Here is a 17,626-nt window from a genome sequence, read left to right as displayed (position 1 = left end):
CATCGGGAGCCCTGGGGACACACTTCACCTGTGGGAAAGTATACCATCTAGCGGCCATAACATCACCCCAGAGGACCCCTTAAAGCAGCGTCGGTCACCACTGACAGAATACCACAGGTGGCGTCACAAACATAAACTCTATTCACCAAATCCCTTTAAAGACTTTCCCCTTTTACATGGCGTCCAGGGCCACGGACATCCCCCTGTGAACACCGGACCCGATACGGGTACCCCACGGCCCAGGCGGGCGACGCACACACATATATACACACCCTCAGAATGTCCTCTCTGTCTGAACCTCCGGAAGAATATACGGAGGGGCGTGGACTAATACAAGGGGGCGTGTGCGGGAGAAGCGGAGTCCCGTGCAGGACTGCGGGGCACAGCCTCAAAATCGGGACAGTTCCACAGTATGAGGGACAGATGGGAGCAGTCAGTATCACTCATGATTGAGTTAGGCATTCAGACCGCACAGATTGTGGCAGTTTATTGCTTATTATCACTTGTCTTCACTATAAACAAATAATTTCCATGAATTAGCTGCTTTTTTGTAATCGGGCACATTCCCTTACCCAATATGGCCGCCTCTGCCTCTCGGACGCCTCCTACCACGCCCTTTACGTAGGTCCCGCCCTTTCAAAGATTATTTTAACATGACGCAGTAACTCCTCCCCTTAAATCCGCATCAAGCTCCTCCTCCTGTTGAGGCTCCGCCCATCTCAGGTGCTGTCTATTTTGCCGCTGCGGTTTTTCGTCATGTGACATTTCTTCTCATGACTCCGCCTCTCCGCGCCTTTCTCCACCAATGAGACGAGTCGTGGGCGGTTCCTGGAGCGCCATCCTCCAGGTGCGGCCTCAGCGAGGGAGAACGGAGGACGGGAGCCGGAAGTACCGGAGCTAGAGGGACGGGGGCGGCGGAGAAGACGGGGAGCGGCCGCAGCAGCGGCTACAGGGGCCTAGCAACACCACAGGCCGGTACAAAGACTAATCCTCCCCGCCCACCATAGCAACCGCCGGAGCGGCTGTCACCTGGGCTGAGGACCCCCCAACTGTCCACAGAGACCCCCAGAGCTGCTGTCACCTGGGCTGAGGACCCCCAGCTGTCCACAGAGACCCCCAGAGCTGCTGTCACCTGGGCTGAGGACCCCCAGCTGTCCACAGAGACCCCCAGAGCTGCTGTCACCTGGGCTGAGGACCCCCAACTGTCCACAGACACCCCCGGAGCTGCTGTCATAAAGGCTGAGGACCCCCAACTGTCCACAGAGACCCCCGGAGCTGCTGTCATAAAGGCTGAGGACCCGAGACCCCCGGAGCTGCTGTCACCAGAGCTGAGGACCCCCAGCTGTCCACAAAGACCCCCAGAGCTGCTGTCATAAAGGCTGAGGACCCCCAACTGTCCACAGACACCCCCGGAGCTGCTGTCATAAAGGCTGAGGACCCCCAACTGTCCACAGACACCCCCGGAGCTGCTGTCATAAAGGCTGAGGACCCCCAACTGTCCACAGACACCCCCGGAGCTGCTGTCATAAAGGCTGAGGACCCCCAACTGTCCACAGAGACCCCAGAGCTGCTGTCAAAAAGGCTGAGGACCCCCATCTGTCCAAAGAGACCCCCAGAGCGGCTGTCAAAAAGGCTTAGGGCCCCCAACTGTCCAGAGACCCCTGGAGCGGCTGTCACCTGGGCCGAGGACCCCTAATTGTCCACAGAGCCCCCCCCCCAGGAGCGGCTGTCATAAAGGCTGAGGCCCCTCAACTGTCCACAGAGACCCCAGAGCTGAGGACTCCCAAGTGGCCACAGAGACCCCTAGAGTGCCTGTAACAAGGGTTGAGGACCCCCGACTTTATACAGAGACCCCTGGAGTGGCTGTCACTAGGGCTGAGGACCCCCGACTTTATACAGAGACCCCCGGAGTGGCTGACATCAGGGCTGAGGACCCCCCAACTGTGTACAGAGACCCCCCAGAGCAGCTGTCATCAGGGCTGAGGACCCCCAACTGTATACAGAGACCCCGGAGCGGCTGTCACCAGGTCTAAGGACCCCCATCTGTCCAGAGACCCCCAGAGCTGCTGTCACCAGGGCTGAGGACCCGCAACTCTTTGCTGTCACCAGGGCTGAGGGCTCTCAAGTGTCCAGCGACCCCCTTAGTGGCTGTCACTGGTGCTGAGGACCCCCAACTCTCCACAGAGACCCCTGGAGCAGCTGTGACCAGGACTGAGAACCCCCAATTGTCCAGGGACCCTCTGGCAGTTACAGGGTTTGTCAGCCAACATCTGTCTAGGGCCCCCCGTAGTAGCTGTCACCAGGGCTGGGGACCTCCAGAACCGCTGTCACTGGGTCTGTCCTCTTACAATTGTCTATAGGACTGGTGACCTCCGACTCCCAGATCCGCTGTCATAAGGGCTGGGGACCCCCAAGTGTCTATAGGGACCCCAGGAGCGGCTGCCACCAGGGCTGAGGACTCCCAACTGTCCACAGAGACCCCCAGAGCAGCCTACCTGTAACAGTTGTGAGTGAAAGGAAGTAATGACCCCCAGGATCGGCGGTCGCAGGCCCCGGTGACCCTCCGGTGGAGCGGCGGTCGCAGGTCCCGGTGACCCTCCGGTGGAGCGGCGGTCGCAGGTCCCGGTGACCATTCCCTGTGGAATCATCTTGGACTTTGAGGAACCATCTGAGAAGACCTTCCAGGATTTTGGGGTCCCCCCTAACGGAGCTCTCTGCCGTGTGTTGCTGCTGGCAGGGGGCTCTGCCTCGTCTCGTGTGGGAGTTCCGACGGTGCGGGGGTGTTGCGGCCCTCACATTGTGCCGCTGTTTGCAGTGTGGGTGTCATGTGACTCACTGCAGCTTGTGATTGTGATCTGACGAACCCCGTTACCTGTCCTGTGGTCAGTGATGTGAGCAGCGCCTCCTGGTGTTCAGCTGTGTCATCGAGGACCGTCCATGTGACCAAACCCCCGCCGCACTCAAAGCAAAAAACATGGCTACCGATCCCCCAGCCCGGAGCCTGGATGATATCGATCTCTCTGCATTGAGGGTGAGATGAGGGGATTATTGTGGAGGGGGTTGTATTAAATAGAGCTGACACTCTATAATGGGGGTGACCGGGGACTAGGACTAACACTGTGTTTGTGGGCCGGGACTCAAACTTACACTGTGTACGGAGGTTTGGTTGAGTAGAGACTGACTAGTGTCTAACACTGTATGTGGGGACTAGGACTGACACTATATGGCAGGGGAAAGAAATCGGGGATTAGGCCCCAACACTGATGGGGTGGGATGCAAATTAAATTAGGACCCAACATTGTGACTAGGGTTAGGTCCGACGCCGCGAACAGAGGTGGGGAGGAGACTGGGACTATGGGCCTGTGCGGCGTCCGGGAGGAGACTGGGACTATGGGCCTGCGCGGCGTCCGGGAGGAGACTGGGACTATGGGCCTGCGCGGCGTCCGGGAGGAGACTGGGACTATGGGCCTGCGCGGCGTCCGGGAGGAGACTGGGACTATGGGCCTGCGCGGCGTCCGGGAGGAGACTGGGACTATGGGCCTGCGCGGCGTCCGGGAGGAGACTGGGACTATGGGCCTGCGCGGCGTCCGGGAGGAGACTGGGACTATGGGCCTGCGCGGCGTCCGGGAGGAGACTGGGACTATGGGCCTGCGCGGCGTCCGGGAGGAGACTGGGACTATGGGCCTGCGCGGCGTCCGGGAGGAGACTGGGACTATGGGCCTGCGCGGCGTCCGGGAGGAGACTGGGACTATGGGCCTGCGCGGCGTCCGGGAGGAGACTGGGACTATGGGCCTGCGCGGCGTCCGGGAGGAGACTGGGACTATGGGCCTGCGCGGCGTCCGGGAGGAGACTGGGACTATGGGCCTGCGCGGCGTCCGGGAGGAGACTGGGACTATGGGCCTGCGCGGCGTCCGGGAGGAGACTGGGACTATGGGCCTGCGCGGCGTCCGGGAGGAGACTGGGACTATGGGCCTGCGCGGCGTCCGGGAGGAGACTGGGACTATGGGCCTGCGCGGCGTCCGGGAGGAGACTGGGACTATGGGCCTGCGCGGCGTCCGGGAGGAGACTGGGACTATGGGCCTGCGCGGCGTCCGGGAGGAGACTGGGACTATGGGCCTGCGCGGCGTCCGGGAGGAGACTGGGACTATGGGCCTGCGCGGCGTCCGGGAGGAGACTGGGACTATGGGCCTGCGCGGCGTCCGGGAGGAGACTGGGACTATGGGCCTGCGCGGCGTCCGGGAGGAGACTGGGACTATGGGCCTGCGCGGCGTCCGGGAGGAGACTGGGACTATGGGCCTGCGCGGCGTCCGGGAGGAGACTGGGACTATGGGCCTGCGCGGCGTCCGGGAGGAGACTGGGACTATGGGCCTGCGCGGCGTCCGGGAGGAGACTGGGACTATGGGCCTGCGCGGCGTCCGGGAGGAGACTGGGACTATGGGCCTGCGCGGCGTCCGGGAGGAGACTGGGACTATGGGCCTGCGCGGCGTCCGGGAGGAGACTGGGACTATGGGCCTGCGCGGCGTCCGGGAGGAGACTGGGACCATGGGCCCGCGCGGCGTCCGGGAGGAGACTGGGACCATGGGCCCGCGCGGCGTCCGGGAGGAGACTGGGACCATGGGCCCGCGCGGCGTCCGGGAGGAGACTGGGACCATGGGCCCGCGCGGCGTCCGGGAGGAGACTGGGACCATGGGCCCGCGCGGCGTCCGGGAGGAGACTGGGACCATGGGCCCGCGCGGCGTCCGGGAGGAGACTGGGACCATGGGCCCGCGCGGCGTCCGGGAGGAGACTGGGACCATGGGCCCGCGCGGCGTCCGGGAGGAGACTGGGACCATGGGCCCGCGCGGCGTCCGGGAGGAGACTGGGACCATGGGCCCGCGCGGCGTCCGGGAGGAGACTGGGACCATGGGCCCGCGCGGCGTCCGGGAGGAGACTGGGACCATGGGCCCGCGCGGCGTCCGGGAGGAGACTGGGACCATGGGCCCGCGCGGCGTCCGGGAGGAGACTGGGACCATGGGCCCGCGCGGCGTCCGGGAGGAGACTGGGACCATGGGCCCGCGCGGCGTCCGGGAGGAGACTGGGACCATGGGCCCGCGCGGCGTCCGGGAGGAGACTGGGACCATGGGCCCGCGCGGCGTCCGGGAGGAGACTGGGACCATGGGCCCGCGCGGCGTCCGGGAGGAGACTGGGACTAGGGTTGATTCTGTGTTCGAGGAGGTGGCGGCCCATAGACTATAATGGATTCTGTCCATGAGAGCTGCAGTTGAGGTGTCAGAGACCTGGAGCGAGCAGGTGTCATGGTGGGGGGCAGTAGACGGACTCATCAGTGCCACCAGACCAGTGTTGGGTCACAATGTGATGACGGCTTTCTGCTACACTTGGCGTTACTTTCTCTCCATTATATAGATCTGTTTGCCCCCTTCCATTTATCTGGGGCTTTGTGTGTTCTTCCCTAATGCAAAGTTGTCTGCCTCCCGGAATATCCCTTGAAACATTCTGTAAGCAACTTATGGGCATGCTGGGACATATAGTGCTCTATTGGGCCTCTGGGGGGGTCAGCGGCGCCTTCCCTGTTAGGGCGAGGAGGGGGGTCAGCAGCACCTTCTCTGTTGGGAGGGGGGTTAGTGGCGCCTTACCTGTTGGATCTGGGGGGGGAGTCCATGGCATCTTCCCTGCTGAGCCTGGGGAGGGGTCAGCAGCGCTTTCCCTTTTGGGCCTGTGGGGAGGTCAGCAGCGCCTTCCCTGCTGAACCTGGGGAGGGGTCAGCAGCGTTTTCCCTTTTGGGCCTGGGGGAAATTCAGCGCCTTCCCTGTTGGAAGGGGGAGGGGGTCAGTGGCGCCTTCCCTGTTGGGAGGGGGGTCAGTGGCGCCTTACCTGTTGAGCATGGGGGAGGGGTCAGCAGCGCTTTCCCTTTTGGGCCTGTGGGGAGGCGTCAGCAGCGCCTTCCCTGTTGAGCTTGGGGGGAGGGGTCAGCAGCGCCTTCCCTTTTGGGCCTGGGGGAAGGTCAGCAGCGCTTTCCCTTTTGGGCCTGGGAAGGGGGTCAGCAGCGCCTTCCCTGTTGGGAGGGGGGTCAGTGGCGCCTTACCTGTTGGATCTGGGGAGGGGAGTCCGTGGCATCTTCCCTGCTGAGCCTGGGGGAGGGGTCAGCAGCGCTTTCCCTTTTGGGCTTGTGGGGAGGGGTCAGCAGCGCCTTCCCTGTTGAGCTTGGGGGGAGGGGTCAGCAGCGCCTTCCCTTTTGGGCCTGGGGGAAGGTCAGCAGCGCTTTCCCTTTTGGGCTTGTGGGGAGGGGTCAGCAGCGCCTTCCCTGTTGAGCTTGGGGGGAGGGGTCAGCAGCGCCTTCCCTTTTGGGCCTGGGGGAAGGTCAGCAGCGCTTTCCCTTTTGGGCCTGGGAAGTGGGTCAGCGGCGCCTTCCCTGTTGGGAGGGGGGTCATCGGTGCCTTCCCTGTTGGGAGGGGGGTCAGCAGCGCCTTCCCTGTTGGGAGGGGGGTCAGTGGCGCCTTACCTGTTGAGCATGGGGGAGGGGTCAGCAGCGCCTTTCCTGTTGAGCATGGGGGAGGGGTCAGCAGCGCCTTTCCTTTTGGGCCTGTGGGGAGGGGTCAGCGGCGCTTTCCCTTTTGGGCCTGGGGGAAGGTCAGCGGCGCTTTTCCTTTTGGGCCTGGGGGAAATTCAGAGGCGCTGTCCCTTTTGGGCCTGGGGGAAATTCAGCGGCGCTTTCCCTTTTGGGCCTGGGGGAAGGTCAGCGGCGCTTTCCCTTTTGGGCCTGGGGGAAGGTCAGCGGCGCTTTCCCTTTTGGGCCTGGGGGAAGGTCAGCGGCGCTTTCCCTTTTGGGCCTGGGGGAAGGTCAGCGGCGCTTTCCCTTTTGGGCCTGGGGGAAGGTCAGCGGCGCTTTCCCTTTTGGGCCTGGGGGAAGGTCAGCGGCGCTTTCCCTTTTGGGCCTGGGGGAAGGTCAGCGGCGCTTTCCCTTTTTGGGCCTGGGGGAAGGTCAGCGGCGCTTTCCCTTTTTGGGCCTGGGGGAAGGTCAGCGGCGCTTTCCCTTTTTGGGCCTGGGGGAAGGTCAGCGGCGCTTTCCCTTTTTGGGCCTGGGGGAAGGTCAGCGGCGCTTTCCCTTTTTGTTGGTCCTGGGGGAAGGTCAGCGGCCCTTTCCCTTTTTTGTTGGCCCTGGGGGAAGGTCAGCGGCCCTTTCCCTTTTTGGGCCTGGGTCCCATTAGCCTCACATTGATGGTTTCTGCCTGCCCTCTACGGATCCCAGCCGGAGCCTCATGTGGCTGAGGATTTGCTACAGTTGCTGCGGTCTGTGCTGCGTGTTGATACATTGTAACAGACGCCCAGCACAGGAGTTGGCCAGTGTTACTAATCATAGTGAATTGTGCAGACTGGATACATTTGTGACAAACCCTCAGCAGTGAGCAGTGTCCGCGTCTGGGCAGCTCGGAGCCCCACCGCTCATCGTTTATCACCACTCCATCCTAAAAAGTGGGGAAACAACACGACAATCGATGCTCCCTGTTACCACGGTGACCATAGAATGCAGTGACGCAGTGTTAGTCCGGTTGTCACGGAGACTGTCAGAAGCGATTGGGAAAGTATCATTGATTTGGATCCTATGTCGGGGGGGGGTTTGATATAACATTATTACATGTGGCCCCATCTTCTCGCCCGCTGAGCTGACAGTCGGATTTCCTGGTGGCGCTGGGTCCAATTGTGGGGGCTGAATCCGAAGACGTCACCATCCAGGCGCACAGCCAAGGCTCAGACGAGCCCTCCTTTCTCACGTCTGAGGGTTTGTTTCAGTGTTATCTAGGCGTTTCGTTCACTGACAACAAGCAGAAATGTTATAAATCGTGATCAGTGATTCACATGTAAGGGACGAAAGTCAGCGGTGCCAATAAAGCTGAGGGTTTGGGTCAGTGTCTCAGCCCAAGCTGAGCGATATTGGCAAGGACTCTAGGAGTGCCTATCCACTGACCTCAAGCAGACATAGAAGCGCAGTGAATGGAAAGGTGGTTTGCTGCCCTGCCCACAGAGCTGAGGGTTTGGTACTGTGAGCGATATTGGCCTGCAGTCAGGGCAGGGGTTTGTTCTACTCTGGTACACTGGAACGATCCCTCAGCAGTGCGGGCAGGGCTGAAGGTTTCTCTGACCCTACACTGGTTCACTGCCGTGTTATAAGCTGTAGCGGGAATGCAGGGGTCTCCTACCTGCCCCCCAGCCAAGTCCTTCTTTCTGTGCACTCCGGTCACCTCCAGAGCTGCACTCTCAGTGATTGCAGCTCTGCAGTACAGATCAGTGGCCTGCTTAGTCCTGACTATTCCCTGGTGGCTGAGTTGTGACCGCAGCTTTGGATGTGACCGGAGTATGTCTTGGAAGTAGTGCTCATTCTATAATGTAACTTTCTGAGACTTTAATTTGGGGGGTGTCTCACATCTGTTAGCCCCCTCTCCCACCATAATGGCCCCCGCCTGGTCACATGTCCAGAGATGCAGCTGCTCCTCTTCCCATCATATTCCCAGCCTCCCGCACCATCCATAATACACAAGTGCGCTGTAATAATGGGGATCGGTCCGTGGCCTGAATGGAGTAATGGTGCTTTAAAGGGACAGAACACAGCTGAAATACCCTTTACTGGACAAGTCACATCCGCTTTTCTTCCTTTCCTCTCCATTATAAACATTACTGCTTGCTGTCACAGAATGGAAACATATCCTGGGCAAATACTGCATCCAGCTGAGGGTATACTACACTGGTATCCAGCCTAGATAAGCAAAACAATCTGTGCTCCCAGCTAAGAGTTCGTTACAGTGTATCAGGTAGATGTATTTTTCTGGAGGCCAGGATGCTTCAGTTTCAAAGGATTGTTTGGACCAGATACAATTGTAATACAGTATGCAATAGATGTTTCCTTTCACTGACAGCAAGCATAAGTTTTAGTCTGAGGCTTGTGTGGAGTTTTATTGTGTAGACTGTCCTAAACCAGCTGAATAGGTTGGAACCAAACCCACTGACACATTGTAACAAGCTCTCAGTGACTGACTGCTGGGGAACTGGAGGACCCCGCTGTGTCTGCTGGGGAAAGGGAGGCCACTGATGTGTTCGGCAAAAAGAGGACCGTGCTGGGGAAAAAGAGGGCGGTGCTGGGGAAAGGGAGGACCCTGCTGGGGAAAGGGAGGACTCTGCTGTGACTGCTGGGGAAAGGGAGGACCCCGCTGTGTCTGCTGGGGAAAGGGAGGCCACTGATGTGTTCGGCAAAAAGAGGACCGTGCTGGGGAAAGGGAGGACCCTGCTGGGGAAAGGGAGGACCCTGCTGGGGAAAGGGAGGACTCTGCTGTGACTGCTGGGGAAAGGGAGGACCCCGCTGTGTCTGCTGGGGAAAGGGAGGCCACTGATGTGTTCGGCAAAAATAGGACCGTGCTGGGGAAAAAGAGGGCGGTGCTGGGGAAAGGGAGGACCCTGCTGGGGAAAGGGAGGACCCTGCTGGGGAAACGGAGGACTCTGCTGTGACTGCTGGGGAAAGGAAGGACCCTGTCGTGGAAAGGGAGGACATTTCCGGGGAAAGGGAGTACCCTGCTGTGACTGCCGGGGAAAGGGAGGACCCTGCTGAGACTGCTGGGGAAAGGGAGGGCCCCGCTGTGACTGCTGGAGAAAGGATGTACCCTGATGTGACTGCTGGGGAAAGGGAGAACACTGATATTATGGGTAGAGAGGGCTCTTCTGGGGAAAGTGAGAGCATTGCTGTGACTGCTGGAGAACAGGAGGAGCCTGCTGTGACTGCTGGGGAATGGGTGGGCACTGCTGGGGAATGGGTGGGCACTGCTGGGGAATGGGTGGGCACTGCTGTGACTGCTGGGGAATGGGAGGGCCCCGCTGTGACTGCTGGGGAAAGGGAGGGCCCCTCTGTGACTGCTGGGGAAAGGGAGGACCCTGTTGTGACTGCTGGGAAAAGTGAGGGCCTCCCTGTGACTGCTGGGGAAAGGGAGAACACTGATGTTATGGGTAGAGAGGGCTCTTCTGGGGAAAGTGAGAGCATTGCTGTGACTGCTGGAGAACAGGAGGACCCTGCTGTGACTGCTGGGGAAAGGGAGGACCCTGTCGTGGAAAGGGAGGACATTTCCGGGGAAAGGGAGTACCCTGCTGTGACTGCCGGGGAAAGGGAGGACCCAGCTGTAACTGCTGGGGAAAGGGAGGGCCCCGCTGTGACTGCTGGGAAAAGGGAGGGCCCCCCTGTGACTTCTGGGGAAAGGGAGAACACTGATGTTATGGGTAGAGAGGGCTCTTCTGGGGAAAGTGAGAGCATTGCTGTGACTGCTGGAGAACAGGAGGACCCTGCTGTGACTGCTGGGGAATGGGTGGGCACTGCTGTGACTGCTGGGGAAAGGGAGGACCCTGCTGTGACTGCCGGGGAAAGGGAGGGCCCCACTGTGACTGCCGGAGAAAGGGAGGACCCTGTTGTGGAAAGGGAGGACATTGCCGGGGAAAGGGAGGACCGTGCTGTGTCTGCTGGGGAAAGGGAGGGCCCCCCTGTGACTGCTGGGGAAAGGGAGGTCCCCGCTGTGACTGCCGGGGAAAGGGAGGACCCTGCTGTGACTGCCGGGGAAAGGGAGGACCCTGCTGGGACTGCCGGGGAAAGGGAGGACCCTGCTGTGACTGCCGGGGAAAGGGAGGACCCTGCTGTGACTGCCGGGGAAAGGGAGGACCCTGCTGTGACTGCCGGGGAAAGGGAGGACCCTGCTGTGACTGCCGGGGAAAGGGAGGACCCTGCTGTGACTGCCGGGGAAAGGGAGGACCCTGCTGTGACTGCCGGGGAAAGGGAGGACCCTGCTGTGACTGCCGGGGAAAGGGAGGACCCTGCTGTGACTGCCGGGGAAAGGGAGGACCCTGCTGTGACTGCCGGGGAAAGGGAGGACCCTGCTGTGACTGCCGGGGAAAGGGAGGACCCTGCTGTGACTGCCGGGGAAAGGGAGGACCCTGCTGTGACTGCCGGGGAAAGGGAGGACCCTGCTGTGACTGCCGGGGAAAGGGAGGACCCTGCTGTGACTGCCGGGGAAAGGGAGGACCCTGCTGTGACTGCCGGGGAAAGGGAGGACCCTGCTGTGACTGCCGGGGAAAGGGAGGACCCTGCTGTGACTGCCGGGGAAAGGGAGGACCCTGCTGTGACTGCCGGGAAAGGGAAGAACCTGCTGTGACTGCTGGGGAAAGGGAGGACCTGCTGTGACTGCTGGAGAAAGGATGTACCCTGCTGTGACTGATGGGGAAAGGGAGGACCCTGCTGTGACTACCGGAGAAAGGGAGGACCCTGCTGTGACTACCGGAGAAAGGGAGGACCTGCTGTGACTTCCGGGGAAAGGGAGGACCCTGTTGTGACTGCTGGGGAAAGGGAGGACCCTGTTGTGACTGCTGGGGAAAGGGAGGACCCTGCTGTGACTGCCGGGGAAAGGGAGGACCCTGCTGTGACTGCAGGGGAAAGGGAGGACCCAGCTGTAACTGCTGGGGAAAGGGAGGGCCCCGCTGTGACTGCTGGGAAAAGGGAGGGCCCCCCTGTGACTTCTGGGGAAAGGGAGAACACTGATGTTATGGGTAGAGAGGGCTCTTCTGGGGAAAGTGAGAGCATTGCTGTGACTGCTGGAGAACAGGAGGACCCTGCTGTGACTGCTGGGGAATGGGTGGGCACTGCTGTGACTGCTGGGGAAAGGGAGGACCCTGCTGTGACTGCCGGGGAAAGGGAGGGCCCCACTGTGACTGCCGGAGAAAGGGAGGACCCTGTTGTGGAAAGGGAGGACATTGCCGGGGAAAGGGAGGACCGTGCTGTGTCTGCTGGGGAAAGGGAGGGCCCCCCTGTGACTGCTGGGGAAAGGGAGGTCCACGCTGTGACTGCCGGGGAAAGGGAGGACCCTGCTGTGACTGCCGGGGAAAGGGAGGACCCTGCTGTGACTGCCGGGGAAAGGGAGGACCCTGCTGTGACTGCCGGGGAAAGGGAGGACCCTGCTGTGACTGCCGGGGAAAGGGAGGACCCTGCTGTGACTGCCGGGGAAAGGGAGGACCCTGCTGTGACTGCCGGGGAAAGGGAGGACCCTGCTGTGACTGCCGGGGAAAGGGAGGACCCTGCTGTGACTGCCGGGAAAGGGAAGAACCTGCTGTGACTGCCGGGGAAAGGGAGGACCCTGCTGTGACTGCCGGGGAAAGGGAGGACCCTGCTGTGACGGCCGGGGAAAGGGAGGACCCTGCTGTGTCTGCCGGGGAAAGGGAGGACCCTGCTGTGACTGCCGGGGAAAGGGAGGACCCTGCTGTGACTGGTGGAGATGCATAGGCTTTTCGTAAAGTGGAGAATTGATGACCAGGATTGAGAATCTGTCGGTAGGACCCCCGCTCCTGAGCCGTCTATATTGGCACATAGGGCATAGGAAGCTGGATAAGTGACACCTTCATATCTGTGATCCGATGTTTTATTCCAGAGAAATCTACGTGTTTCTTAATATGTAAAGGAGCTGTTAAGATCTATGGGCGGGACATAGCTGTCCCTGAGGCTCTGCCTCCAGAGATGATTATAAATGACGGCAGGCGTTATCTGCGTGAGACATGTAGATCAGGAGAGCAGACTGTCAGTCATTATACATCTTGCACTGATAGCATTTACTATAAGCTTTGTAGGCGGAGTAGGGGGAGAGCTGTGTCCCGCCCATAGAGATCTTAAAAGCTAATTTACATAACAAGAAAAATAGAGATTTCTCTGGAATAAAACATTGGATCACAGCTTCCTATGAGCCCCTGTAGACGGCTCAGGAGGGACCATCCATTGCGAGGTTACATTATTTGGGGGCATCTACCATGAGCACAGTTCTGTGAACACCCCCAGCCGAGCACAGTTCTGTGAACACCCCCAGCCGAGCACAGTTCTGTGAACACCCCCAGCCGGGCACAATCCCGGTTTGGAGTCTGTATAATGTTATTACCCAGCAATCATTGCTGTCTCCGCTGACTACAGGCAGGATGGGGTTAATGATTCCTAAACTGCAGAGAAGAAAGCAGCGTGCTGCAGTGCAGTGTGGGAAATGTGCCAGCAGCGACAGCGCGCGGCCGCCGACTGAGCACGCCAGACGAGCTGTATACTGGTGTACAACTGACGGGGGTAGTATATAACACCCCTGTATCCTCCCCCTGACTGTATACAGTATATATTACACTGGAGGAGGGGGGTGTAGTATATAACACACCTGTATCCTCCCCCTGACTGTATACAGTATATATTACACTGGAGGAGGGGGTGTAGTATATAACACCCCTGTATCCTCCCCCTGACTGTATACAGTATATATTACACTGGTGGAGGGGGTGTAGTATATAACACCCCTGTATCCTCCCCCTGACTGTATACAGTATATATTACACTGGAGGAGGGGGGTGTAGTATATAACACACCTGTATCCTCCCCCTGACTGTATACAGTATATATTACACTGGAGGAGGGGGTGTAGTATATAACACCCCTGTATCCTCCCCCTGACTGTATACAGTATATATTACACTGGTGGAGGGGGTGTAGTATATAACACCCCTGTATCCTCCCCTGACTGTATACAGTATATATTACACTGGAGGAGGGGGGTGTAGTATATAACACCCCTGTATCCTCCCCCTGACTGTATACAGTATATATTACACTGGAGGAGGGGGTGTAGTATATAACACCCCTGTATCCTCCCCTGACTGTATACAGTATATATTACACTGGAGGAGGGGGTGTAGTATATAAAACCCCTGTATCCTCCCCCTGACTGTATACAGTATATATTACACTGGTGGAGGGGGTGTAGTATATAACACCCCTGTATCCTCCCCTGACTGTATACAGTATATATTACACTGGAGGAGGGGGTGTAGTATATAAAACCCCTGTATCCTCCCCCTGACTGTATACAGTATATATTACACTGGAGGAGGGGGGTGTAGTATATAACACCCCTGTATCCTCCCCCTGACTGTATACAGTATATATTACACTGGAGGAGGGGGTGTAGTATATAACACCCCTGTATCCTCCCCCTGACTGTATACAGTATATATTACACTGGTGGAGGGGGGTGTAGTATATAACACACCTGTATCCTCCTCCTGACTTTATACAGTATATATTACACTGGAGGAGGGGGTGTAGTATATAACACCCCTGTATCCCCCCCCTGACTGTATACAGTATATATTACACTGGAGGAGGGGTGTAGTATATAACACCCCTGTATCCTCCCCCTGACTGTATACATTATATATTACACTGGAGGAGGGGGTGTAGTATATAACACCCCTGTATCCCCCCCTGACTGTATACAGTATATATTACACTGGAGGAGGGGGTGTAGTATATAACACCCCTGTATCCTCCCCCTGACTGTATACAGTATATATTACACTGGAGGAGGGGGTGTAGTATATAACACCCCTGTATCCTCCCCTGACTGTATACAGTATATATTACACTGGAGGAGGGGGTGTAGTATATAACACCCCTGTATCCTCCCCCTGACTGTATACAGTATATATTACGCTGGAGGAGGGGGTGTAGTATATAACACCCCTGTATCCCCCCCCTGACTGTATACAGTATATATTACACTGGAGGAGGGGGTGTAGTATATAACACCCCTGTATCCCCCCCTGACTGTATACAGTATATATTACACTGGAGGAGGAGGGGGTGTAGTATATAACACCCCTGTATCATCCCCCTGACTGTACACAGTATATATTACACTGGAGGAGGGGGTGTAGTATATAACACCCCTGTATCCCCCCCCTGACTGTATACAGTATATATTACACTGGAGGAGGGGGTGTAGTATATAACACCCCTGTATCCCCCCCCCTGACTGTATACAGTATATATTACACTGGAGGAGGAGGGGGTGTAGTATATAACACCCCTGTATCCTCCCCTGACTGTATACAGTATATATTACACTGGAGGAGGGGGGTGTAGTATATAACACCCCTGTATCCTCCCCCTGACTGTATACAGTATATATTACACTGGAGGAGGGGGTGTAGTGTATAACACCCCTGTATCCCCCCCTGACTGTATACAGTATATATTACACTGGAGGAGGGGGTGTAGTATATAACACCCCTGTATCCTCCCCCTGACTGTATACAGTATATATTACACCGGAGGAGGGGGTGTAGTATATAACACCCCTGTATCCTCCCCCTGACTGTATACAGTATATATTACACTGGAGGAGGGGGTGTAGTATATAACACCCCTGTATCCCCCCCCTGACTGTATACAGTATATATTACACTGTAGGAGGGGGTGTAGTATATAACACCCCTGTATCCTCCCCCTGACTGTATACAGTATATATTACACTGGAGGAGGGGGTGTAGTATATAACACCCCTGTATCCTCCCCTGACTGTATACAGTATATATTACACTGGAGGAGGGGGTGTAGTATATAACACCTGTATCCTCCCCCTGACTGTATACAGTATATATTACACTGGAGGAGGGGGTGTAGTATATAACACCCCTGTATCATCCCCCTGACTGTGCACAGTATATATTACACTGGAGGAGGGGGTGTAGTATATAACACCCCTGTATCATCCCCCTGACTGTATATAGTTTATATTACACTGGAGGAGGGGGGTGTAGTATATAACACCCCTGTATCCTCCCCCTGACTGTATACAGTATATATTACACTGGAGGAGGGGGTGTAGTATATAACACCCCTGTATCCTCCCCCTGACTGTATACAGTATATATTACACTGGAGGAGGAGGGGGGTGTAATATATAACACACCTGTATCCTCCCCCTGACTGTATACAGTATATATTACACTGGAGGAGGGGGTGTAGTATATAACACCCCTGTATCCTCCCCTGACTGTATACAGTATATATTACACTGGAGGAGGGGGTGTAGTATATAACACCCCTGTATCCTCCCCCTGACTGTATACAGTATATATTACACTGGAGGAGGAGGGGGGTGTAATATATAACACACCTGTATCCTCCCCCTGACTGTATACAGTATATATTACACTGGAGGAGGGGGTGTAGTATATAACACCCCTGTATCCTCCCCTGACTGTATACAGTATATATTACACTGGAGGAGGGGGTGTAGTATATAACACCCCTGTATCCTCCCCCTGACTGTATACAGTATATATTACACTGAAGGAGGGGGTGTAGTATATAACACACCTGTATCCTCCCCCTGACTGTATACAGTATATATTACACTGGTGGAGGGGGGTGTAGTATATAACACCCCTGTATCCTCCCCCTGACTGTATACAGTATATATTACACTGGAGGAGGGGGTGTAGTATATAACACCCCTGTATCCTCCCCCTGACTGTACACAGTATATATTACACTGGAGGAGGGGGGTGTAGTACATAACACCCCTGTATCCTCCCCTGACTGTATACAGTATATATTACACTGGAGGAGGGGGGTGTAGTACATAACACCCCTGTATCCTCCCCCTGACTGTATACAGTATATATTACACTGGAGGAGGAGGAGGGTGCAGTATATAACACCCCTGTATCCTCCCCCTGACTGTACACAGTATATATTACACTGGAGGAGGGGGTGTAGTATATAACACCCCTGTATCCTCCCCCTGACTGTATACAGTATATATTACACTGGAGGAGGGGGGTGTAGTACATAACACCCCTGTATCCTCCCCCTGACTGTATACAGTATATATTACACTGGAGGAGGGGGTGTAGTACATAACACCCCTGTATCCTCCCCCTGACTGTGTACAGTATATATTACACTGGAGGAGGGGGTGCAGTATATAACACCTGTATCCTCCCCCTGACTGTATATATTACACTGGAGGAGGGGGTGTAGTATATAACACCCCTGTATCCTCCCCCTGACTGTATACAGTATATATTCCACTGGAGGAGGGGGTGTAGTATATAACACCCCTGTATCCTCCCCCTGACTGTATACAGTATATATTACACTGGAGGAGGGGGTGTAGTATATAACACACCTGTATCCTCCCCCTGACTGTACACAGTATATATTACACTGGAGGAGGAGGGGGGTGTAGTATATAACACCCCTGTATCATCCCCCTGACTGTATACAGTATATATTACACTGGAGGAGGGGGTGTAGTATATAACACCCCTGTATCCTCCCCCTGACTGTATACAGTATATATTACACTGGAGGAGGAGGGGGGTGTAGTATATAACACCCCTGTATCCTCCCCCTGACTGTATACAGTATATATTACACTGGAGGAGGAGGGGGTGTAGTATATAACACCTCTGTATCCTCCCCCTGACTGTATACAGTATATATTACACTGGAGGAGGGGGTGTAATATGTAACACACCTGTATCCTCCCCTGACTGTATACAGTATATATTACACTGGAGGAGGGGGTGTAGTATATAACACCCCTGTATCCTCCCCCTGACTGTATACAGTATATATTACACTGGAGAAGGGGGGTGTAGTATATAACACACCTGTATCCTCCCCCTGACTGTATACAGTATATATTACACTGGAGGAGGGGGTGTAGTATATAACACCCCTGTATCCTCCCCCTGACTGTATACAGTATATATTACACTGGAGGAGGGGGTGTAG

At 56.8% G+C, this 17,626-nt stretch overlaps 1 protein-coding gene across 7 annotated transcripts in view; it reads left to right on the top strand.

Moving 5' to 3' along the window:
* Positions 1-836: 836 nt before the first annotated feature.
* The window catches only part of MINK1 (misshapen like kinase 1), a 112,776-nt gene continuing 95,986 nt past the window's right edge, over positions 837-17,626 (top strand). For 4 of the 7 annotated variants that reach the window (XM_069767455.1, XM_069767452.1, XM_069767454.1 and 1 more), the window contains exon 1: positions 838-3,031. In XM_069767455.1, coding sequence (XP_069623556.1) covers positions 2,975-3,031 — 57 coding nt within the window. In that variant the 5' untranslated portion in view covers positions 838-2,974. Of the gene's footprint in view, positions 3,032-17,626 lie in introns of all 7 variants that reach the window. The other 3 variants (XM_069767451.1, XM_069767450.1, XM_069767449.1) reach the window with 2 other exon arrangements.

Source organism: Ranitomeya imitator, chromosome 4 (assembly GCF_032444005.1).
Source record: "Ranitomeya imitator isolate aRanImi1 chromosome 4, aRanImi1.pri, whole genome shotgun sequence".
NCBI classification, from domain to species: domain Eukaryota; kingdom Metazoa; phylum Chordata; class Amphibia; order Anura; family Dendrobatidae; genus Ranitomeya; species Ranitomeya imitator.
The sequence above is the reverse complement of the archived record's forward strand: the minus strand, read 5'-3'. Positions and strand labels throughout refer to the sequence as shown.